The sequence below is a fragment of the Aptenodytes patagonicus genome, chromosome 1 (genome assembly GCF_965638725.1).
Source record: "Aptenodytes patagonicus chromosome 1, bAptPat1.pri.cur, whole genome shotgun sequence".
NCBI lineage: Eukaryota > Metazoa > Chordata > Aves > Sphenisciformes > Spheniscidae > Aptenodytes > Aptenodytes patagonicus.
Genome location: NC_134949.1, coordinates 83,389,122 through 83,414,877, shown reverse-complemented (window position 1 = coordinate 83,414,877; position 25,756 = coordinate 83,389,122). Strand labels below are relative to the sequence as shown.

The 25,756-nt window shown below is 43.9% G+C and overlaps 1 protein-coding gene across 1 annotated transcript in view; it reads right to left on the bottom strand.

Annotated features, from left to right (window-relative positions):
- VWF (von Willebrand factor) overlaps positions 1 to 25,756 on the bottom strand; it is a 147,965-nt gene that overhangs the window by 112,248 nt on the left and 9,961 nt on the right. Inside the window, exons 6-13 of the mRNA XM_076345119.1 lie at positions 21,556 to 21,680; positions 13,652 to 13,868; positions 11,659 to 11,781; positions 8,995 to 9,106; positions 6,785 to 6,831; positions 2,308 to 2,444; positions 756 to 894; positions 48 to 148 (exon numbers count right to left, since the gene is read on the bottom strand). Of these exons, the coding sequence (XP_076201234.1) occupies positions 48 to 148; positions 756 to 894; positions 2,308 to 2,444; positions 6,785 to 6,831; positions 8,995 to 9,106; positions 11,659 to 11,781; positions 13,652 to 13,868; positions 21,556 to 21,680 (1,001 nt within the window). The remainder of the gene's footprint in view (positions 1 to 47; positions 149 to 755; positions 895 to 2,307; positions 2,445 to 6,784; positions 6,832 to 8,994; positions 9,107 to 11,658; positions 11,782 to 13,651; positions 13,869 to 21,555; positions 21,681 to 25,756) is intronic.

Sequence of the window (25,756 nt, the reverse complement as noted above, 5' to 3'; positions counted from 1 at the left end):
AGAGGGGGCAAAAAGGCAGAAATAAAAGAGAGAGAAGGAAAGAGTACCTTCACTAGGAGTTCACCATGACCGTCCCAGTCAATCTGCAAATCTTCCCCATAGGTAAGGCGAACTGCAGTCCTCACCGTGCGCTGGATACGGAGGGCACCTTAAGACAACCACAAAGAGTCAGTCAGTCAAGCCAGGATGAGGTGTTTCATTGCCTGGGACTGCTGTGTCGCGCTGAACAGGCCAACAGAGTGGGTGCCACAGAGCAGGGGACACGCAGGTCTGACAAAGCAAGGGGCCAGCAATGCCCGCTTCACACTTCCCAAGCTTTGTGCCTGTGCAGCAGTTCATGGCTGCATGAACTTGTCCATAGGCTCTGCTTTAAAGCACTCAGGAGCCCTAGAAGAGGATATATGTGCATTCTGCAAAACCTTGGGCGTTAACTGTGACATTTTGCAAGATAGCTGGAGGGATTTCAAGCTTCTGGATAAAAAATAGTAATAATGTTAAAAAGCATAGACCAACCGTGGTTTTCAAGATCACATCTCTCAAATCCAGACCAGCTTAATTCTGATTTTAGAGGAGCTCAGCCAAGATGTGCCAGCTGCATGGAGAGAAGCTGGAATGACAGAGCTTCTAGAAGAGGCTGCAAGTGAGAATTTGGTATTGAAAACACTTTTTGATTGAACTGGGCTAAGGCGTGCCAGAAAACACTAGTAAGTAGGATCCCTTCAGTGGCTGGCCAGAGTTAGACGATGCAAACACACCTTGTAGCAAAGGGATCTGTATGTCTTGTCCATTCAGTGAAATTCCTCCTCCATGTTTCATTTTAATGAGGCTGTTGTCCATATCCCGGATTCGGACAGAAGCTGAGCGAGTGCACACGGCATCAGCATCATCTGCACACTACAGAGAAGGGAAAATTTGCCTCGAACCTCAAGCTTTCACTTTATTGGTTACTTAGCCCCAGGCCCCCAAAAGGCATTTCAGCATCTAATTCGGGAGGTGTTAAGTGTCTCGGTTTTATGGCTCTAGTTTCTGCATCCCACATACACCTGGCTGGCAGGCTTTCTTCCACTATCCTGTTAATCACGCACCAGGGAGCTATCTGCAGCTCCTTGTCTCAGAGCCTGGAAAGCAATCCGCGGGCGTTACACCGGACCCCCGGGAGCGGCCCGTGCCAGTGACCGGCATCCAGCCGCTCCGGCTGCGGCAGGTGCAGCAAGGGCACGCTGCCCCGCACAGCCTGTCAGGCTGGGAAACAAGTGCACAGTTTGTATTGCCCGAGACTCTTGTGCTATTTATTTTCCCCGGCTGTGGGTTACGCAGATGAGGAACACGGATTGCAGGCCCCCAGGTCGCCTCCCTGATTTCGAAAGGGAAGTTTCAGTGGAAACCCGTTCTGCAAGTTCCCAAGCACAGATGACCTCAGAGGTGCATTATCAGAGCTTTCTAATGCAGGATACAGACGTAGACTGTGTGTATGACCGTCACACCCCATTTCTCCAAAGCCTGTGACTTCTCTGTTGCTCGTAGCCTGCAAGGCAGGCTGATACACCCCTTCACTCCTGTCAGTCTCCTGACTCCATCGTACCTCTCCCTGCTTTCAGTTCCCGTCCCCATCCCCTTTCTTGATTCAGTACCCTTTTCAGTCTCCAGGTGAAGTTCACCTATTCCCATGTGCAACTGGTCGATTAATTTCACGACTGAGTTAACCTCCCTGTGACACCCCCTCCAGGGTCTCCTTCCCTCCCCGTGCTGGCCTGGCTCCCTTTCCTGCCTCTCTCCAGCTGTCTCCACTCGCTGACCTCCAGCTGCCTTTCTCACATCCGTCAGGGGTGACGGCGAAGAAAGTCAGGAGCTGCTGACCGGCTAGTGAGCAACAGAGATCACCAGCCAATACGATTTAATTGGAAAGCAACCCAAGGTACTACTCTGCCAGTGCACTCTACTCGGTGTCCGAGGAAATGTCTTTTCCCCAGGCATTAGCGAGGCACCAGCCTTCAGGGTGCTTTGCAAGGGGCGCACCCTCGTCTGCATTTGTTTGTTCAGCTGGCAAAGAGGCAGTGAGGGCTCTTTCTCCAAATGTCATTACGAATCTCAATCTCCAGGTAGGCTCCTGGGAATGGCAGCAAGGAGAAGCAAAACACTTATTAACTAAGGAGAAAGACTGCATCTGTTATTTAAACTAATTATTTCATAGGAAAATTACTTTTGTTGGCCTGTGCATCTGCAATTCATATCAGACTCCCACAGCCCTTCCCGCTCTCTCAAGAGCATGCGCAGAGGCACACAGGCATCAGCCAAGGCTGCTGTTACCTGCACGGTCTCGATGATCACAGAAAAGGAATTTTCCACGCAGTCCTTGGCAAATAAGTACTGACAAATCCCGCTGAAGGTGAAATACTTGTTGTCAAAGCTTTTGAAATGGGACTGGCCGGTGACAGAGCATTCTCCTGAAAAATGCAAAGAGCCATTAATCGCCCCAGTGCCAGTTGCAAGCAAAATCCTGCCCGTCCCCCCCAAGCCACTGAGGAGGAAAAGCAGCCCAGTGGAGCAGGTGGCAAAAGGCCCAAATTTCCTGCAGACCAGAAAGCACCAGCGAGATGCTTATCTCACTGTTTATTCCTGTAAGTCATTACCAGTAGTAACAGAGGCGCCGACAAAAGCTGGGGAATATGGTATAAATCGCACTCAAGAGCTGAAATTCATGCCTACGGAAAAGCCCATATAATGTTTCAAACGGAGGGTCATGAGGACATCAGCGAACGGCTCAGCTGTCTGCACTGAAGCAGATCTTGATTCTTCTGTAGTATATACCTCAGTGGCCCTGGAAATTCAGCGCAGTCACTCAAGTACTCCGCAGGCTAGCTCATACCTAGTACCTAAGTGATGGGTGCTGGTGGCACTAACCAATTTTAAACAGCAACCCTCACTCTCTTTTATGTAGGAACTAAGTTTTCCTCTTTATACAATGGGGAAACTGAGGCATGGAGAGTGGAAGTACTAATGCCTAAGACTGGCAGAGCTAAGAAAGACACTCGGGATCACCCAGCACTAGTCACACACTCCCTACACTGGGACATGTTGCCTCTTTACCCCTATGCAGGAGGTTGCAACATCTTGACATAACACACTTTAAATCCACTTTTACTTAGCCCAGTGGGGCACATCTGCATCCACAGAGCTGGCTGCAGAATACAGGTGTTTTTACAGAGTTGAAAATCAAAATTTGCAACAAGACTTGTTGGACTCTCACTGCTGCTCTGCTCTTCTTCTGCAGAGGTGCCTCATTCTCAGTCTGTGTTTCACAGTTGTGTCTTGGCAGATTGTGAGCCCCCTCTTTGTCTCTCTACTGGTGTTTTTAGAGCATTGCAGCATGGTTTTATGAAGGCAACAGTGTCTGAAAGCCTTCTTTACAATAGCCTCCTTGAACACAGCCCCCAAAAAGTGTTGATTCCTTTGTAGGGCTGCCTTGAATACCAATAAGTTGTTCTAACATTAAAGTAAAAATACCTTATCAAAGAGCTGGAAGATAATCACTGTTGGAGTTCTTCCAAGGGCAGAATTTATGCTGGACTTTATTCTGAACCATTATCTTAATTAACTAGCATAAAATTAAAAATAATTCTATAGTTACAATAGCTACATCTAAAGTTCTTACAGAATAGTGTGAAAGTCTGGCTTGCCCACCCTTCTACTACAAAAAGAGGCTATTTAAACATATCAACGTCTTAAAATGTTTTGTTAAGTTGTGGCTTTTCATTTCCAGGAAGGCAGTATTCAGATGCCACAACTGGGATTTAGTACCTTGTCATGCTAGGGTCTCTGCAAACACATAGGGAGGCTCCAACTCCACAGAGCTTGCAAAGAAATTCTTTCATATGAGAAGACTATCACACTTAGAGATGGTGCCACGGCAAACAAGGCGGGCAGAGACCTCCTCGACCAGAACAAAATTCGGGTGCTGGGCCTACGTTGGCAATCCACTGACAAAGGATAGAGAAAGGTTAAATGTTACAAGCTGGCAGGTGAACGCCATGAGTTATTCTCTCTTCACTGCTTTGAGTCCCACATGGGATCTGTCCAGTGAACATGAAGTGGAAATTTCCCTCTTCAACATATTATTTAGTGTTAACCACCTTAAACCAGCCTGCGCTAAAGCACAACCTCACAGATCCTGAGGATTCTCAGCCTTGCACAGCTCTGATTTGCCCTAAGAAATGTCCAGCACCTGCTGGATGTTTGTCATCCCCTGAAGAGTAAGGCGGCTTGGTATTTACTAGCTCACCCTGGAAATCCTACTTTCTGTTCAATTAAACTTGGACAAAGGTAAAACAAGTGTTATTCTACTCAACTTCAGAGTCAATTAACTGGCTATCAGATGTGGAGAACAGTTTTAAAGAAAACTAGTCATAACCCACCATATTATGCACAGTTTGATTTCCAGGGCGTTCTCTGCAACTAGGAACTGAGAGGTTTGCAGCACGGAGAGCTAAGGACTGCCACCCAAGACAAGTCCCAGCCATTTGTCATTGCTCCTGGAAGGGAAATTTCTTTCCTGTGGCAAAGTCTCTTCTTATGGGTCCCTCTATCTACTCCATTTGGTGTAATGCATCCCATGAGATTTCCCGAAACCTACTGCCTTCATAATTAATTTAATTATGATATCAGCTTGAGAGCTTCTTGATAGTGCTAGCCAGCTATTGCCAGTTGGCTGATACAGCACTGCCTTCCAAAGCGCTACCTCCAGCTGACTACCCAGCTTTATCACCAAACTTACAGCTAGGCAATTCATTCCCACAGTATAAAAGAACCCTTTCCTGACAAACAGGTTGGTAGAAAAATAATGGAACTACCTTGAGCTTATGCGAGTTTAAGTATATAAATTTTCTGTGACACATGATTTTAGGAATATTTGTTGCAAAAATAACCAACCAATAATAAAAATGTGCTGTAATATTGCTTCAAATAGAGCCAAACAGGACAGGTAACAATATAAACTTGGCTACTGTTCCTATCAAGGACTGCTACTTTGGGAGGCTTTGCTGCCCTCCCATACTGTCTCAGTACAGTTTGTAGATGTTAGCAGGTACATGTACAACAGCTGCACTTACACGACCTTCAGGCTTGCACAAGCCTAGCTGAAAAGTGACTTGGATATACTGGTGGAAGGTACAAAAATAAGCTGGCTTTCTTTTTGACTTCTGCTCATTCAACACAGCTTCCCAGCTCAGAAAAAGGAAGCAATGCTATATTCCCTCTTGCACAAAGCTGTATATCAACATCTGTTTGCAAGCCTCAATACCAGGCTTATCTTCATTTCTATAATCACCATGAAGAAAACATGGCTGGAGTTGAGGATAAAAATTTGGCCCACATAGTATTCATAGTAGCCCAGAAAGCAAGGACATCAAGAGCTACAACCTAGGTAAAAACTGAAGTTAGAAAAAGACCTATTTCTTGTTTGTAAACATGTTGCTGCCCATTAGCTAAAAGACATAACAGATCAGCTGGGGCTGTGTCCTTGATTCTGCGTTTTAGACAGTGGGATTCCCTGCACTTGGAGAGATGCCTAGTGAACACCTCAAGCATGGGGCTTCTCACAGTCCTGCTTGGCAAAGCTCACTAAAAACGTCCTTTGTATTTTGAACATTTGCATACCACCACCACCACCCTTTTTGGTTTTTTACTGCTGACACTTTGGGGCAAGTGCTCTTTCAGTCTAAAGCAGGAGGAAATGGAGCATTGATAGGTCAGGCAAGCTTAATGTTAATAGAAAGACAGACTCTTTGAGATCCATTTTAAGACTGTTGTAATTCTCCTAATTTGTAAGGATTGCACAGTCTCATCTCAAACAAAACCAAACCAAAACAAAAACACCAAACCCCAAAAACCCGCTCTCTCTTTTCCTGTCCTGCCATAACCCCAGTCTCCTTCTCATCCCTTCCACTCAGTTCCCAAAAGCAAGGAGAACAAACAAGATAAAAGCCGTGCTGTCTCCGTGCAGACTTCTATGCACAATGCAAGCAGAGTCAAACACTGTTTCAGGTCAAGCAGGCCTTTCCATGGCTGAACACAGTGCAGGAACTGAGACAGGGAACGGGCCACGGAACTAGTAGGAGGAAATAAGGAAGGCGGCACTTTGCTGGCCAATGCACAGCATGAGAAGTCACATTCCCCATGTAGGCAAAAAACTGGGACAGCAGCCAATACCGGTGAGTTTGGGAGGTAGAGTAGGAAGAAGGGGAGCAAGAACACCTGCAGAGCTGCCTCCCCAGGCACCATGGAAGGCAGGGCAGCCACCTTCTCCCTGGGGCTGTAGCTCCTTCACCTGTAATATGACCGTTAGGGCCCAAACCCATGGGGTATTAAGAGTGATCCAACCTACTCCCAGTACTTCAAATTGTCCCATCAACAAAAGTATGCTGATTCAGACAATCAAATAGGGAACAGTACTTGATCAAAGAAACCCAGCAGTGTTCCTCTACCTGAAAGCCAATCCTCTGAACATACAGACCCTTATATCTTGGTAAACTAAGTAATCAAAAGAGGAACCATTCTTCTCACCAAACAGGATTTTTCATTGCTACACATAAACCATATAGCACAATGTCTGGCTTGTCTCACAAGAAGAACCTCAAAGTATGATCCCATCTGGATTGCACTGAAGCAAGTGAGTAAGAACAAAGACAGATTCACTTTTTGTGTTGAAAAAAATATAATGGGGATGTAAATGGGAGGCATGTAGGCAAGACTTACTTGTCAAAACCTGAAAAGAGTAGAGCCAACATACCTGGGCATTCCCCATTGCTGCAGATCCAGGTGCCACGTCGACAAATGCTAGGAAACATATCATGACGAGTTAGGAAAGAGTACATGAAGTCAAATCTTCTGTTGCAACTTTTTCCCAAATAATTGAAACATGGGCCCCTGTTTCAGGGAAATTAGACCAATCCCCAACATCCTTTCCATCTCCCATAACCTCGTTTCTTAATATATCCCTCCCTTCTTACCATCATTTGACAGCAACTGCTGGTAATATCAGCTGGAATGGTTGCAAAACTCAAGAACTTCTGTTTTCCCCCACCAAAGCTGTGTGTTTAATAGAGTTTTCAACTACATTCCACTGATGTGGAATGAGTTTTAAATGCAGTTCTCAAGGTATGTCTATGAATACGACAGAATCATAGGAAAAAAAAGTTTGAAGTGACCTCCAGAAAAATCATATACTACAACCCCCAACTCAAAGAAGGGAACTTCAAAGCTAGATCAGGTGGCTGAAGATCTTGTCCATTTAAGTTTAGAAATCTCCCAGATGAGGTCCCATGGCCTTTCTGGGCAGCTGTCCCAGTGCTGCACCATCTCAGGGGAAGAATTTTTTCTTGTATCTAAATGGAATTTCCCCTGCTGCAACTTGTGTCCATTGCTTCATGCTCTTTCACTATTTGCCTCTGAGAAGAGTTTGGCCCTGTCTTCTTTACAACCCCCCTTTAGGCAGTGAAAGTTCCCCCGTTAGCCTTTAAACAAACCTATTTCCCTTTGCTTTTCCTCACATCAAACTCCCCTGCTGTAATCATCTCCAGTGTCTTCCACAAGACTCTCTCCAGTCTGTAATCTTGCAGTGCCTCTCTCTCACAGTGGAGGCCCAGCACTGGCCACAATACTCCAGTCACGGCCTCACGAGTTCGTCACAGGAGAGCAATAATCCCTTTCCTTCACTGGCCAGCTAGACTTCTGCTAAAGCAGACCTTCATCACTCTGACAGGACACTACCGACTCAAGCTCCTCTTGCTTAGTTTCCCCTTCTATGCAAGTTGCAAGGAGGTGGATTGTCTCTGCTTTAACGTCTTTGGGTGGTGGATTTAGTGCCATCCCCCATAGGCACTACTAGTAACCAGTAACATGCACTGATAGCGATTGAGATGGCTGTCACTCTTGGGTCTGTGGAATACCATAGCAGACAATCCTAGAATCTCCAAAATCAATTAAGTTTGAAGAGGTGCTAGATTCTTCCTATTCCTTTAATTATCCCAGCCCTTGAAAACCATTTGTGGGGAGTCAGTTTATTGAGGATGGTAAATGCAGAGCCGATGGAATGACGTTCTCCACAGCAGTATCAAATTTGAATAACAGGAAGCATTTTCTAACAATACAGTCTATCAGGCAGCACTGATCTCTCAAGAGCACTAAGGTTGAACAATGTGCCCAAGCTCAAAGCTACAGACAGCTCCAGGGAAAAAGACAAAATGCTAATGTCATGGTTATGGTTCATATTCTGTGACCCATTGTGCAGGTAATGAAAAACTTCTGATTAACAGTGATGATGCATAGACCATCTTTCTTCTGCATATGGTGGCCTTCACTGAATCCCTTCTTCTGTAGTCTAATTGCAAACATCTGGGCACAAAGTTGTCTGAACTCCTTCCACAAATATGTTCACACTTATACAAAACCAGATCAGGAATACATTACTCATTCCCCTTCCTTTCTTTAGACAGCTAGCCTTCCCCTTCAGGCTGGCACTCATGAGTGCAAGAAAAATCGTGAGCCATGCAGCCGGGAAGATTCATTAGCTTTGCAAGAATTTCCAAGGACGTGCCTGAGCTAACTCCTCTTGGAAAGAACAGGGTTTAGAGGTTAAATAAACGTAGGAAGTCAAAACAAAGACACCACTGCTGACACTAACCAGACATGGGAACCTGCCGGTCTGTCTTATCCACAGGAAACAGGTAGTTCTCTACTGTTCGAAGGAGTATGACCCTCACATTGTTCTATCAGATCAAATATCCCTTTAAAAGCAGAGCTGATTTTGTCTTTGTGAACAGCTCACTTCTTGGAAGGGGCTGGCGTTTCCAATAAGAGGTCAGGTCCTTTGCCAATGAAAGGAAATTTTAAAAAAGTAGAGAGAGGTATTTCTAGAAAGATCATCTAAAACAGTCACTAACCAGTGTGCAGTACTTATCTAGAGCAACAGCAACCACACCAGAGCAACACGGAGTTTACCATGAATTGCAGTCCTGGGAGATGGTGAAGCCAGGAGGATAATGTTTTCCAGAGTGGATGCAGGAGCAGTCAGAGCTTTCAATGCAATGTTCCCCATCAAGGAGCTTCCCCTCTGGATAGATCAGGTAGCAGCAGATACACATGCCACACACACACAGGGACACAAACATAAATACAATTAGATTTTCTAGTTCTTCATATACTTTGGCAAGACTTCAAATGCATTATTATCCATAGTTAGTCACAGACAGCAATAAATAAGAATGAGGCTTGCCAAAAAGCCTCACAGGAGCTGGTGTCTACTTTTCTTCTAGTGCTGCCTCTCCCTCAGATGTGCTGAACAGAGCATTTCTGGTGCTCCCAGAAGAGCTCTTTGCTTAGCAAGTCCCCAGGTCCAAAACACACATATTGGAACATACGTGAGTCAAACACAGGGGGCACAATCGAGGTTGATCAGAGCTGGTCTAGAAACCCAACTGTTGGAAAAATACATGCACTTCACTGACTGCAGTAAAAGGTGTCCAGACAGGTTTTGTATTTGTCATAAGAGGACAGAAGAGGAGACAAAGTAGGGAATGAAGAAACAAAGTTGGACGCCATAAAAGTCTAGCAGACAGGGTCTGAGAGAAAGAGACATTATCATGTGGAGCTGTGGTTTCTCTTCTCAACTTCTGCGGAAGCAAAAAGTGAAAGGGCCAACTTCCCAACTTGGATCCAACTGCTGAGGTTTCCATATTACACAACTATAATTACCTATTCTATATATAGAGTATTTTATCTTACAAAGATTAACGGAGGCACCGAAGAATTACAAGATTTGTCTGAGATTGCACTATAAGCTAGCAATAGAAGAAGGGACAAGTTTCTTTCTCTTAGATCCCCATGTTGAAAGATAGTTGATATTCCTCCGTTTTTAAAGGAACTGCTGTAGCAAAACATTTTGTTTGCTGAAAACCCCTCTCCTTCCTCATTGAGGGACTCCTTCCAATCGCCTGCAGAGATTTTGGCCCTTTTCCCTGGCAGCAGCAATCACCACTGACAGTGAGACACAGGTAACTCCTCTTTCTCCCATTCTTCCCATAGAGCTGCCTGGAAAAATCTTTGCTGTTGAGAAAATCTTTCCAGTGAGAGATATTCAAAACAAGATCTGAGCATTTAAGAGTGATGTGGCTCTCCAGAGAGCACAAGAAAACAGAACGTCCGCCTTTTTTCCTGGCAATAGTAATTCCATTTACAGCAATTAAAGTAACCGTGTGGTGCATTTAAGGAAAAAAAAGACACATGCGTTGAACACAGCCTTTTTACTCTTGGAGCACCGGAGGGAAGCTAAGCGAAGATATAATCCTCATCCTAAATCCCGAATTCCTCTATTCATCTGTCAGATCCTCTTGGTTCTCTATGAAACTCAAATCAAAGTTCTTCCCTGTTGACTGTGCACCAAATAACAGTAAAAGTTTTGAACTGCTGATTGTTATTTCTTTTCATGCAGATCCTTCTACCCATCTACTTGTTCCTCATGCATGACACTTTCTGCTGAGCTCCTGTTTATCTGCTCTTCGGTTCCTGTCCCCTTAGACCTTTCCTGTGCTGAACTGACCAGTGCAACTACCAAAGGAAGAATATAGCAAGAGTCCTTGTGCAGCCAGTGGATTCGTCTCCTTCAGCTTTTCCCAACACCCCCAAGACTGCACAAATATAATAGCTAGATCTTTCACAACAAAATAAGCTCCTGTGTCTAGTTACATCACCTGTCACCCTCCATGCACACCTTCCCAGGTCCCGCCACAGAATGACAGCTTTGAACCTCCAGTAAGAGACTGGCAGCTAAATGGGAAACTACTAAGCTCTGAATGCAATAACGACTCCTCAAACAAGGCTGACATCATCACTGCCTTGTTTTGGAAACCAAATTATGTTCTCAGTAAACCTCCATCACGCTTGGTATCTTGTACAGGGGGACAGTAAACCCTTCTGTGCATTCGCACAAAGTCCAGATTTGAAGGGTGAAATGCAGAGGTAGTCCTATTAAAAACAAACAAACAAAAACAAACAAACAAAACAGCTAGAAATGGGAGTATATGGAGGTTTGCAGCCAGGAATAAAACTCTCCTCCTGCAGCTGTCTTAAGTACAATAGACAGAGGAGGAAGACTGTGGTGGTTGGGCTGCCCCCTTTTAAGCCAATCAAATCTCCTGTACAAATGATTCAATAGTAAGTGAAATCTTTCATCTAAAATCATGAAGATCTTTGGAATTATAGTGCGAGCTCTACACGTACTGTTTTTCTGTAAGAAACTCCTTCAGTATATTCTCTGTTCTTTCTTCCTCTAACTGGATGCTTTTAACCAAAAGCAATTCAGAAGGAATCTAGATACCTCAATGGTAAGCGGTCCCTCACCAAGAAAGACAGACAATCCTAGAGTATTAGATAGTGCTGATTTTCACAGAAACACTTACTTTTTAGTTGGGTCTGAAAAATGGCCATTTCTTAGAGTGAACATACAGGCATTATAGAAACTGGTTTATTCTAGGGCATGGCCCCAGAAAAGAGAAGTATTTCTGATTTCAGGAAAATTTAAGGGAAGACACAGCTTTCCTTCTTCTAATAAAATAGGTAGCATCACTGCCAAATGTTTCTCTGTAAATAACCCAGTAAATAAATTACCAGGGCAGCTGCAGCCATCAACACATTGTCCGTGACACACTTCATTGATATTCAGGCTCTGGCAGGTTTTGGCACAAGGGGATACGCATTCCTTATACTCCATGCCAACTGGACATCTTGGCCCTGAAACAATTAAAAGAAATTAGAAATGCAAATTTCTCAATAACTCTTAAATAAATAAATCCCTTAATTATCAAAGGCTGAACCACAGAGACACCAAAAAGGTCATATTCTCTCCAGTCAATGATTTCTTTTTCAGAAACAGAACATTTAAGAAACATTTGATTTTCAGTTTGCTGCAATATCATCATCTGTCAGGTTGTGTAGTAAATACTTAGAGGTTAAAGTCTATTTGTTTTCTAATAAATTGAGTCTTAATAACTAAAACCAAGTGCATTAAGAACAATCAAACATGGGGAAAAGTTTTGCAACAATATCTAAGTAATTTGGATAGACAAGCATGTTCTGTACCTTTAAGCTATGCAGTTACTCCACTCATTTGTGAAATTATACTGTTTCGTGTTTCCAGAGAGAACTGGGAGACAGTTAAGACTCTGAAATCCCATCCTTCTTCTTCCAGAGAACTGCCAGCACAGGATAACACCCATGCTGTGGTATCTTTACTGCTGTCATTATCTAGGCTAGGTCATTATGCAAGCACACACTATAGCCATTCCTTCATTTTGATGCATAGACATACCCCGCAAGTCTGCGTGGGCATGGAGTGGGAAGAGATTAGACCCTGCCCTTTCCCAGCAAATCCTCTGTTGAAGGAGGTGGTAGGGTAACGAAGGAGCAGCCTTGCCCTCTGTGGCTCCAGGGTTTGGGCACCAGCTTGCACTAGTACAGTGTACTCAGCACCAGAGCCCTTCCAACACAGCAGAGCATTTCATGCCTCCAAGGCAACTATCATCATCATCTCCTGAGAAAGCATCATAGCACAGATGAAGGGTGATGGAAAATTAAGCTTCTGATGTGGCAGCAGGCCACCTCTGTTTTTCCTGACTCAGAAAAAACGTGGTTTGTGAAGTCAATGGTTAGAAATTAGCTCTAAAACTCCTGGGAACAGAGGTGTTCATTTCACTCACGGCTTTAGTTAGACTTACAGAGAGCCGTAGCAAAAATAGGTTCTCTGGCTTGCATCCTGAACAAGAAGACAAGTTTTCATCAGATCCCTTTTATGTCCCCATGGAAAGGTAACAAATTACTGCTAGAAATAAGACTCTCCTCGGTGTACAATCCCTTGAACAAGTGGTTGGCAGTATCTTCTTGCCCTAACCATAATCTGAAGGCACAGTTTTCTTCAGTGGTGGCCAATAGCAGAACATCTTTACCAGAGAAGAAAGTGTTGTCAGTAGGAATCAGTCTGTTACCCATTAAATCAATTTACATAAACTTCCTGAGAAAACTGTCCTTCCTATGTAATGTAAAAAACATGAGAAAAATCATTGAGAACATGATATTGGAGGATTGATTTTTTTTTATTATTATTATTCGTGTGCTTATGTATTTAACCGGGGTTCTCCAGTGGAGGTGTATGTGTATATCAACGGCTGGCGCAAACATGACCTTTCCTCTACAAACGCAATCCATCCCAGTCAATCTATGCACTTCCTTGTTGCAAAATCTTAGCAGAGATACAATCAGGACCTCTGACCTCAGCAAAATTGGGCTAATAAAGGCCGCATTTCAAGATGCAATCAGGATCACTAACCTAGACAAAATTTGGCTTAGAAAAGGCAACACCTCAACTTCAATGTAATTGGTTCAAGCAAATAAAGGAAGAAACAATTGCCTTTATGAAAAAATTTTAAGGAGAGTCTTTCACGAGGATGCTGAATTACAAGTAACAGGCACTTCAGATTTTAACCTGCCATGCCTGAATCAACATCCTAAAAAAGCACCAGTTGCTTTTAGCTGCAGCACATAAGTCTGCAAGACAGGCATGATCTCATTTGGGATAAGCAGCCTAGGAATAATCCTGTCAGCTTACTGCATGAGCTCTCCTCAGGCCACCCGTCCAAAATCACTCCTTCGTGAGCGCAACTTCTTGCGTAATCAAGGAACACCGAGCAGTGACAGTCCATGCCCTGGGTACAGGCACAGATGTCTCTTTCACAGAGATTGATGTATGGCTCTGGATCAACTCGATGGTGGCACCAGGAGAAGGTCAAAGACGTTCTAAGCAGCTGGCAGGTTTCCATGATGCCCTGCACAACAAGTGAGGAGCAAAGGTAGAGAGAGAGAAAAAGGGACAAAATTAGTTACTATAGTCTCAGGAAGAAGGAAGAAAACCCAACTTTTCCAAACACACTGTCACCACTGATGTTAAATAACATCATGGTTATTATTCAACGCCATGTCGTGGTTTAACCTCAGTCAGCAACTGAGCACCACACAGCCGTTCACTCACTCCCCCTACCCAGTGGGATGCGGGAGAGAATCAGAAGAGTAAAATTAAGAAAACTCGTGGGTTGAGATAAAGACAGTTTAATAATTGAAATAAAGTAAAACAGTAATAATAATAATAGAAGAATATACAGAGCAAGCGATGCACAATGCAATTGCTCACCACCCGCCGACCGATACCCAGCCAATTCCTGAGCAGTGATCACTGCCCCCAGGCCAACTCCCCCCAGTTTATATACTGAGCATGACATCATATGGTATGGAATAACCCTTTGGCCAGTTTGGGTCAGCTGTCCTGGCTGTGCCCTCTCCCAGCTTCTTGTGCACCTCCTCGCTGGCAGAGTATGGGAAGCCGAAAAGTCCTTTACTTAGTATAAACTAACAACACTAGTTTGTGTTGTTAAACTCAGCGTGTTATCAACATTATTCTCATCCTAAATCCAAAACACAGCACTGTACCAGCTACTAGGAAGAAAATTAACTCTATCCCAGTCGAAACCAGGACACACCACCATGTAGTTAAATAACATCATAGTCAAGAGCTAATACTGAGCTACATCCATTTATTCACCACATCCATATATACAGAGAGGTACATTACTGTTTATTATGAAATAGAGTATCATATAAGGGATGTTTCACGCAGAAACATGTCAGTAAATCAGTCAGCAAATGGAGGGAAGCAAAGAACAGCTTCCTACCCAGTGAAGAACCAGATGGTGCCTGAGTACCAGGAAGACACGCACAGCAAGGGAGAGGAACTTACGATTGAGGTACTTAGGAAGAATAACGACCAGACCATCTTTTGGATAATGAGGGAACAGAGTAACTTTCAGAGTAAAAGATCCAGTCTGACTGGAATCCAAGGAATCAGATTTGTTTCCCACTTCTGGCCACATGTTCCCGTCGCTCCTGCTGGCTTGTCCAATGAATGACAGGTCAATTTAACTCAGATAAATGGCAGAAAAATAACCCAGGGAAGAAAAGCAATTTGTTCTGCTCTTCTCGTGAGTTAAATCAGCATGGTGACAGCTAGTGTAAGGAGAGGACTGCACAGTGAGATGGGACCTCTCTTTTCAGATGGCAGCAAGCTAAGATGAAACTTAGCTGTATATGAAACAAAACCTAAGGAAAACTTAGTTTATGGTAAGTTCTCCAAGGGAGGCTCCCAAATAGACTTTCTCTTACATATGCATTATGTCACAGTTCAATAACTCTGAGGTCCTCCATGCAACTTTCTGAAAGGATGACACTGAGTTTAGATAAATGGAAAAACTATTTTCTGATACAACCCTAGTATAAACAGTTGAAGCGTAACTTTCTTCTACTTATTTGTCAGTGTTTTATATAAGCAGATGTAACCATGCTGTATATTCCAGCTGTTATACATAGTGGTTGGTGGCGGGGGGGGGGGGGGGGGACGGGGACGACACATGTTCTTCAGAGTAGTTCACAGTAATGATGCATTACTCCTGAATACCTTAAGTACCACTTGAGGTAAAAGCACATACAAGTTGCCTTGCTTAACACACACCAAAACAAAAGGAAAAGCGGGGGGGGGGGGGGGGAGTGCGTGAGTCAGTCTTGTTTTCATTTCTTGGGAGATGAAAAACGGGGAGCAAAAAAACCCCACAGAGTTCAGCAGACGTCCAGATGTCTTCTCTGAATGGCAGATGGTATACCTGTATAGGAAAACTGCTGAGTAGAAAAGACTTCTTTTGCTAAAGGGTGTTTTGTCCAGGTGATCAATTAAAGCTAGTACATGTCTGAACCAAGAGAGAACTGCTTGCTTATGAAAACAAACCAACCAGAAATGTCTGGCCCATTGGGAATATATACAGAATTTAGCAAAGTGCTCAGTGAACAACCGCATACACAAAGAGCTTTTGAGCTTTCTGAGAAAGGCCTCAGGGAACTTGAAGCAATGCTAACTGAGCACCACCGGAGAGCTGAACCATGGTTGTCCTCCAGAAAAATCAGCTCCAGCCTGGAATAATTCTGATGCCCAGATAGCAGTCACCATGCTGAACCAGCTGGAAAATAAGACTAGAAGGAAGGGAGGAGGAACTGCATAAATGGTGGTTGGTGCTACTCTAAGACTACACAGACATACGAGAAAGCTGAAAAAGTGCCCTAAGGGTGGAAGTAACAACAACAGAAGCAGCTGAAAAAGCTATTAAAGCAGCGCTTCAAGATGAAGCTGATATAACCGAAAGTGAGCTCAGACCCATTCAGAGGATGAGCAGTGCAGCAGCTCCTGGATCAAAGCCTTGATCCAGATACTACCAAATGCAACAGAAAACCAGTATATGCAATAAGCCCATTTAGGGGCTGTGTTAATAAGTTTTCCTAATAAGGTAACAGACTTGTTAAAAAGGTAATACAACTCAATTGTTATGTTGCAATAGAACTCAGACTCTGTATATTCCACTAAACAGCAAAACTAGTAAAAACTATCTTTTATGACCATGTTTATTATATACCAGTAAATGTTAGATATGAAAGTGACTTTAAAAATAAAGGAGATTCCATGCACAAAAAAAATAAAATTAAACCCTTTTTTTTTCCCCCCCCTATAGCGTTCTTTGGTCTTGTTCAATAACAACATACCTAATGACTGAGCTCTAGCTGATTATCAAGAAACCAAGTGATATATGTTAGAAAGCAACAAACGGTTCATTTTCTCTACATAAAGGTTTTCTTGCCATTCAAATTGCTTCAGATTTTCCAGTGACTTTATACAAGAAATTATAGCTGAAATTTTCCAATCTTTTAGACATATCTCAACTATTGTGATGAATTAACGGACATAAGCTGCAATATGTGTAAATCCAGATAGATAAAAACAAAAAAAAAATTTCACCATGAGGGTGGTCAAAGACTGGAACAAGTGTTCAAGAAGCCATGGAACCACCACCCTTGGAGATAACTCGAAATGTGAGTGGACAAGGACCTGAGCAACCCGACCTAGGATGGCCCTGTTGCAAGCAGGGGGTTGGACTAGATGGCCCTCCAGTGATCCCTTCCAACTTAAACCATTCTGTAGATTACTTTTATTTTCTCTCCTTTCTTTCTTTAAAACTCAGTGGTCAGGCTGAACTAAGAGAGGTCCTTGTTTTTTAGTTTAAGGGACAATGCACATATGTGGTGAGGACCAGATATTGGCAGTCTCACCCACTGCTGTAGCGTTCCTGCTCATGGAGCAACAGTCCTGGAAGCAGCTCCACAGAGACAAAGAAATATCTAAAACCAACAGACCAGGGAGTGAAGTCTCAGGCTGAAACAGTGCTTAGAGTACAGGTGGCTGTAAGATTAAAACTAGCAGAACTGACTGCAGCATCCTAAATACAGGTGAAGGTCTTGAAACTTCTCCCTTGAATTCTGCACGAGTTCTATTTTAAGTGTTTCTTTAAATGGGTTGGCAGTGTCCTGGCACTGACAACCCTTAGCGACTGCAAACTCGCTGACCTTCTTTCTGCCCCAGTCCCACCACACAGAGCTGTAGGTGGAATTTTGTACATTCTTCCAATTTTTGTGGCATTGCCTTCTGCTGCAGCATGAACTGCATTTGTCTATTGCTTAACAGTTGCTATTAAAGAGATATAACCTAAAATGTAACAGAAGAAAGCAGAGACACCCTCTCGTTCCCTTGAATTTAAACCCTATGGTATATAGATATACAGAAGTGTTTCTCCAGGTCATTCAGGAAGGCTATATTTTGGTGCCATAATTGGGTATAGTTTTTCAGAATACATCTTCTTTTGGTTCACTCAACGGGAGAATGATTTAACCTCCCATTTTTCCCAAGTAAAAAGCATCCAAAGCCAATGTTAGTACACCAAATGCTGGCTGTATGTTTGAGCAAACATAATAACAACTGACAGAACTCACTTCACTTGAATGCTGATTCAGCTAACCTGTATATTTCAGGAGTAGAAAAAAAATGAGATTTTAGATACAGTGGGCCTCATTTTCACCCCTGAAACGTATTATAGTATTGTATGTCCATGTCTTTGCTGGACCTGCTTGTGACCTCCAGCATTACAAATTATGGTCCAAAAGTTGAAAACCTCTCCCACTTGCTTTCAGATCTGGGGATAAATGCTATTACTTTATTGCATATGGAAGTACTCCATGGAATATGAGTGGGACTATTTCTTACCAATCGCAGCAAAAGCCGAATTTCAGCAATAGCAGAAATTAGCTGAATTCTAATTTCAGTCTTTCTCGCATCTAACATGTTATAGGTATAGTTTCCTAATAAGAAAGAAAGAAAAAAAAGAAAGCAGTGAACTGTGGCCTCCATGCACCATTTCTATTAGACGTGAAGTGTAGAAAATAAAGGTAACATCTAAGAACACATAAATCAATCATAGTGCTTTAAAACATATATATTTTTGTTTTAAAGGCTGCCTCATTACCACAGTTATCCACGTCACTCCATTTTATATTTCAAGATCCATGTTACCCATGCTGTCAGTCACCTGAGAGACTATTAGATTGCAGTACTTCATTGAACAGGTAGCCTAAATCATCACATCCAAGTGGTGAAAAAATTGATCAGACAATGCGGAGCAGCTCTTTCTTTTTGGTAACTATTTAAACAGCAGATGGAGAGGGCAGGGCATGGTAAGGAGGCGGTAGGTAGCTCCCTCCCTCCAACACTACCCAGTTTGGCATGCTCTCCAGTCACAAGACAAGGTAGCCAACAGGCAGCTCCATCGTGCAGATGCCAAGCTGCCTCCAGCCCTCAGAGGGGAGTACATGTATCTGAGAAGAAACCGTATCTGCAGGCAGAGGAGTAGTCAAACACATGTAAGTGTGTATGTGTTTTGGAGGTGGAGGGCAGGGAGAGGCCCAGAGCAACAGTAGGGTAAGAGTGTGAGCTGGGTCAAGACCTTCAGCTGATAACACGGAGCCATTAATCAAGACAAGAGCTCTTCCTTGTTAAAGAACACAAAATTGCCTGCATTTTCTATGATTTGAAGATAAAAGAGCAACAGGGCTTTCTGGCTTCACTGGAAAGAAGTCAGAAGCCATCTCTCCAAGGATGCTCTTGGCGGGGGGGGGGGGGGGGGGGGGGGGGGGGGCAGAGAGGGCAAAGAAAACTGCATGGGAGGACGGGGGTGGGAGGAGCACACTGAACCAAAGCTGTTGTTTTCTTCACCTAGCAGCTGACCGCCTGGCAGGGAGGGAGGCTGGGAGATGGGAGAGATTTACATTCCTGAAGCTGAAGCAAGCAAACAAAGCACGCTATTAAAAAGCCCTACATTCTTCAGCAGGCAGTCATTTAGCTGGACTTCTATTAATAGCTCTGTGTTTATTCTTGCACAGTGAATAAATTAACCCAATGCTAAATGCTGTGAGCTCATGAACTCACATGAGAGAGAAGTTTCATCCAGTTTGCGGGAGAGCAAACTTTATCCAACAAAGCATCAATACTTAACATGATCTGTATAAAACTCGCATTAGTTGCAGCCTGCCCATCAGACAAGATTTCCCCCTGCATGCCACTCCCTGGCCTCAGTTGCAATGTTGACATTTTCTGAACATTAAACTTAACCTGAATAGATAAAATTCCAGTGGCCACAACCAGTCGCAAGAACTAGCCCTGCTCTAGAGCTGTAACCAGGTTTAAAACGCAGTCCTGTCCCTCAGAAGGCATGTCAGCCAGGTTGAAACCCCTCACGCTTTGGTCACATCCTCGGCACCATGCACCATTAGGTGTTCAATCAGTCCTGACCCTGACAGAAACGCCCTGCGCACACCGGCTCAGCTTGAGCAAGAAGCATAGGCTGGAGATTTCCAACCTGAAATCACTGCTGTATTTCCTCAGCCAAGTTTGCAGGCTGCGAGGCTGAAGCTGTAGTGCTAAGGGGCACAAGCATGCTTCGCTGAATTTCAGAACATATCTAATACAAATGTCCCCATCCAAAAGCTTAGTGGAAGTATAAATAGTCAGAAGTTTGCAAGCTTGTCTGAGTCTTAGTTAGCTTTTTCCAGGTAACTAGGAAACCAGCACTCAAAGTAACTGTAGAGCAGGTATGTTCCAGGAAGTGCTACTGCTCTTGAGAAATTATTTGAGCCTAGTTTAACAAGTATTGGTCTACAGGACTTGTACAGGAAGAAACTGAAGGCTAAATTTTGGCCTCAGTTACTATGGTATAAATCTAAACCTGGCACCCACCAGATCATTCTGATTTACAACAGAGTACATGAGATCAGATGCAAACCCTCAGTGTATGAGGGCTCAATTTACCATGACAGTCATAACCTGTAATACTACATGCAATCAGTATATATTCAAAGCTTCTTTCCTCCCTGAGCTGGTGACCATCTGCATGTGTCTGCCCTGTGTCTAAGGGAAACAAGGAACATGTTTATACTTATAAAAGAGGAGAGGAAAAAGGTTGATGCAGCAAAGGGAGTCACAGAGTTGGCTGAGACAAGCAGTTCTGTGTTTCTTCAACAAATCAGAGCTACTATCTATATGCATAGCTGAAGGAACCTCCTCCTCCTGGCAAGGGAAGTAGCCTGGTGGCACAGAGCCTTTGCAACACCTACAGAGAACATTTCCTCTGTCAAAAATAGCCTGGCAGAAGCATCTCCCCACTCTGGTGACTCCCAAGGTATATGAACTGCAACACATACACAGTTACTGTTTGTGGTGGTGGTGTCCACAGAGGCTTCATAACTGATGCTTCCCTGCTGGCAGAACTAGAGAGGGAATTAACTACCTCATTCTACAGACACCACTTAAACACAACTTTCCCAAGTAATACCAAAGTTTCTTTGGCAGCAACTCACACTTCAGGGTCAAACGAGTTGTTGGTTTCTTTGTTTATCTGTTTAATGTTTGTGTGTTGGGTTTGAGGGTTGGGGGTGGGGGGTGGGGGTGGGGTGTGTGTGTGTGCGCGCGCGCACACACTACAGTTTTAGAAAGAATAGCGACAGCCAGGGTGTAGTAGGAGAGAAAAATTGCATTCACTAACTAGTGAGTAAACTGTTCCTTTCTTAAGACTGCAGTAAATAAGACATCGGTTATAACATGCAACCTCCGAGGTCACTTCTCTACAGCACCGGGCAGCCCAGTGCAGAAATCCTCCTGCTAGCACCAGCCAGAGCCTGCAGAGAGGGCACATAGTTATCAGCTCAGGAACCGCTAACACAGCTGCATCCTGCATCCAGCCCCACGCTGGCTCACGGAGAGGCTGGGAGCACCCACAGACAGCACAGGCGTGCACTGTGGATGTGTCACTTCCACCTTCTGCCTGCAGTGCCCAGTATAGCTATTTCAGACCACACTGCACCTCAGAAACTCGAAACGGGTATCTCCTGCGTCTCGCATCCTAACCGCTTACTGAGGGAGGACCACGCTAGGTACAGACATGCATTCAAGGAAGCATTTGCGTTCTTCTGCCAAAGGGCAGGCAAGCTGCCTTCAGGTAGGGGAGGACCGAAACCAGAATGGTATCTTACAGCACCAACCTTCTCTGCAGTATCAGGTGAAATGTTGCAGGTGTTGCTTGGAGTCTGCACTCTCTTGCACCGCTTGTTTTCACTGTGCAAAGCCCAGGAGTTTGCAAAATCGTAACTGTTTACCACAAGGGTCCCTGTGAATGAAGAAGAGGAGAAGCACATGGCTGTTCAGGGGTTTGAGCAACAAGCGGTCATTATTGGCTATCATCTATGTGATAGTCTGCTGAAAGCTGGTTTTAAAAATAAAAACTGTTGTATCAAATTAATTTCTATTCCAAATAGATTGACTGTAGAAAAGCCACTTTCAGTGATCTGGACTGACTCCTGCAGAGGACCTCTCTGAGCTCAAGGACAGACTAAAGCCTGCAGAAGGCAGCTCCCAGCACTTCTCACACCTGTGTGAACGTGGTAGGAGTTACTTGCTGATCAGCTATAATCTGCAGAAGCCTAAGCATGCCTACACATTTTCTTACTGTTTAGAAATTGTCAGCAAAAGACGAGACATTAAAGAGGCAAACAAAATGAAGCTGCTCTCCCTAACCAATGAAAGTACTAGCATTCCTAATCCCAACTAGCCTTGATTTTCTCTTTCTGTCTGAAATTAAATCTTGTTTGCAAAGAAACTTAACATACACCATAATTGCTCGGGCCCATGATCTTACTGTGTAAGCTGTCCTGAAACATGCCCCTCTGTCATATTACAAGTAGGTCCTGGCCCAGTCTTGGCAAGATCTGCACTCACTTTGCATAAAAGCAAAACTGAAGGAGTTAATCTGTATGGCTGCCACTTCCTGGGAGATGCAAGCAGAGTCCCTGCTTCTGTCACTCCATCCTTCTGAGAAGGGGGATCCTCCCAGAGAGGGAATGTTCCCTCCTCCCCCTTTTGCCTTCCATGGCCTGGCTGACTAGAGGACTACCTCTGCTTCCTCCTGTGGGTACCTGCTACAAAACAGTTAATTTCATGACTCCCTCTTAGTTCTGTAACTTTGCTTTTTAAAACCCTACTGTGTTGCATGCAAGAATATCAATTGCCACTGTTAACTCATTCCCGAGAATGGAAATATGACCCTGACTGTCACTGGAAAACAAAAGAAATGCTTCCTAAGTATATCTATATAATATTTCTATATTTTACATACATTTTATAACATATTTTTAATATATTTTTATATAATCAAAGTGTCATTGAGCTACTTGCTGTACATTAAGTACAAACACACAGAATATACGGAACACTAAAACTGTTCCTAAACTAAAGGGTAGTCACGAAAACTACACTGAGAATGCTAACACGGATGTAAGAAAGCCAGTAGCCTTTAGTAGACTTTTTTTTGTAAACTAGAAATTAGGGGCTCATGACATAGGGCATGCAATAATGTATGGGCATACATTAGGCCCATAGCAGGTGTCAAAGGAGGAAGACTCCGAGGAAAGGATGACAGGGAAAGGCAGTAAAAGGCATGAAATTTTCATCTGTGCAGCCAGAACTGAGCACAAGAAAAGAAAAACAGCAACAAGAAGAACGCAACCCTTTAGCTTACCACAGCTTGTAAAGATTAGCGTAATGACAAAATGTAGTCTGATGAGAAGCAGGGTGCTAAACTAAATACATCCCCTTTTGTTTGCACTAATGCAGTCTTACACTAACAGTTACAAAATAAGAGATGGGCTCCACTCTGAAGCAGTGTTCCTCTGGCTCTGAATGCATGTCCATGTTGAGTTTCCCACTGGCAGGTACCACCAGATCCTCATTTACCCACAAGTTAAGATTTGAAGGTTGGGACAACTGTTGGCCCTGAAATGCTGGTCACCTGTTTTTTCATTTCTCCCCCTCCATTAGATTTTTTTTCTTCTGTGATGCTTGTAAATTTATACCTCTTATGTAGTTCTTTTATGCAACATTTGTATTATACTATTTTAATTCTTCTGCTTAATCCTTTCAAGTAAATTTTTTTCAAAATAAATAATTTCAAAACTTTTGTGGGTTTGGGGTGGTTTGTTGTGGGGGTTTTTTTGGTTTTTTTTTTTTTTTTTAAACCTGCTCTTCAAACCCTCTTGTTGTCAATGCCTGTCTGTATATTAGCAGACTATTCCACAGGCATGAGTGATTTGCCAACACCTTGCCAGAGCAGTTCTTCCTCCTTGCAAAGTCCTGGGGCCCTTAATTTAAGCTACAAGCCGTTTGGAACAGGCAATACTTGATCCATTTGGGTTTGCTCAATAGCTCAAGGTCCTGCCCCAGGTAAGCCTCCTCAACATATGATACTAAAAATCTAGGATAATAATGAATGAAGAGAGATCAGTTGACAGTGTATTTTTCCTGTGATTTGTCCAGTGTAGCCTTAAGTGATCTATGGCAACAGATAAAGGGCTGGAGAGGCACTACGACTTTAAAATGAGAGTGCTGCAAAACTTTGCATGGACATTTGCCAGCCCCCTTTTCCCCAGAAACTTTGTCCTCAACACTAAACAACGCAGTCACTAAAGATGCACAGTATTTCACTGAATATCATTAATTACCTCCCTTAATACAGGTTCAGTGGAACCTGTATTTTCAGAGTACCTGTATTTTCCTTGAATGAGCAGCTTTACAAACACACAGTAAGATGCACTCCATACTCCTGGAAAGGTGAAAAGCAGTTGGACATGGTGGTTTCACTGACCATCAGAAGAGCTCTAATGTGAAACTATGAAGTGACTCTGGGACCACTGAGCCCCATTTAGGTCATGGGGTTATTTCTGCAGAGGGTTACTTCGGAGAGGACTCTTCAACCCATACTCTGTGCTGCATGCCCTATCGATCAGTGTGGTGATTCTCAAATACTTCATCTATTTAATGAGGCTTCAGGAAGAAAAGCGGTGAGGGAGAATTGTCCCTGGCATGTTTGACCACTCCGGGCAGAGGGAGGAGTGCCTGCCACCACTGCTGCCTTTCACCTGACACCTTCATTTCCTTCTGCTGATGGACACGAGGGGGTAGGAAAGGAAAGGCGGTGCAAGGGACAACACAACAAAAACAGCCTAAAAAAAGTGGGGTTTCTTAAGCACGCAGGTGATACTATTAACAGAGCAGCTGGGCATCCCAGCTGCCTACGCTGTCACTGCACACCCACCCTGCAGCACGACTGCCCTCCTCTCTTACACAGCAGAGTTTTGTTTTCCTTCTGTTCCTTCCACGTGCGGTTTTTCTTCTTTCTCTAAAGCAGCCAAGTTTCTGGAGAAACAATTCCTAACCAGGGCTCATCAGAGCCCTACACCCAGAAACCCTCTGCACAGCCTGGGTGGGGTTTTTGCTAAAGCACTTGTTTTGTCTAAATCTTGCAGGAAGTGCATTGAAAATAGATGCTGTCACAAAATGTAATGAAAACAAAGCATTTGGACACAAGACAAGTGCCTGAAGAACCAGTGCCTGATGTGGGCCATGGTACAGACTGATACCGGTGTGCAAACTGGCTGCTCAACAGCTGAGACCCCCAGGCCGCTAGTTAGCGTGCAGTCTCCTTTTAGGATACAAGATGGGTTCAGGAGGTAGCTATTAAAGCACAACCCAAATGTCACCTTCTCCCTATGTCACAGAAACATCCCACCACTTTGATAACCCTGCTAACGTCCCTCAGGAGAGGGCCGCGCACCAACCGCCTGAGCAGCGGGTAGGCCCTCCAGGGCCGTTCTGTTGGACTGACTTTAGCGCTCTAACTGCTGCCCTCATGTCTCTGGCTCTTTGGAGAGGGAAAAACAAAACAAAACAAAAAAACCCCAAACAAACACCAAACCAAACAAACCAAAACCACACACCACACTGACATGTTTTGGGCAAGTGTCTTCCTCCCCCAACCTGCCCCCCCCCCCCCCCCCCCTTTTTTTTTTGGTCAGAACAGTTGCTTTCACTTATCGATTTTCAGATAGATGATGTTCACTCTCGACAGAAAAATCAGTGTTCACTATGATATCTGGGTTGCAAAATCACCAGTTCCTTCTGAAATCTGAAACTGGTATGCCGTTTGTTTACTTTGAGACTGACCGTCAGGCAAGGCGAAGCGTTGGCAATAACCATCTTACACTCAAGGCACGCGAGCGAGAGGCAGGAACCCCGATCTCCCTCCCTGGACCTCCTGCAGATATTTCATATGGCCACAGGCCCATCACATTAACTCTGCTAGGCTCTGTTAACTCATCTGTAAAATATATGCAAGAATTTGTGCAAGACACT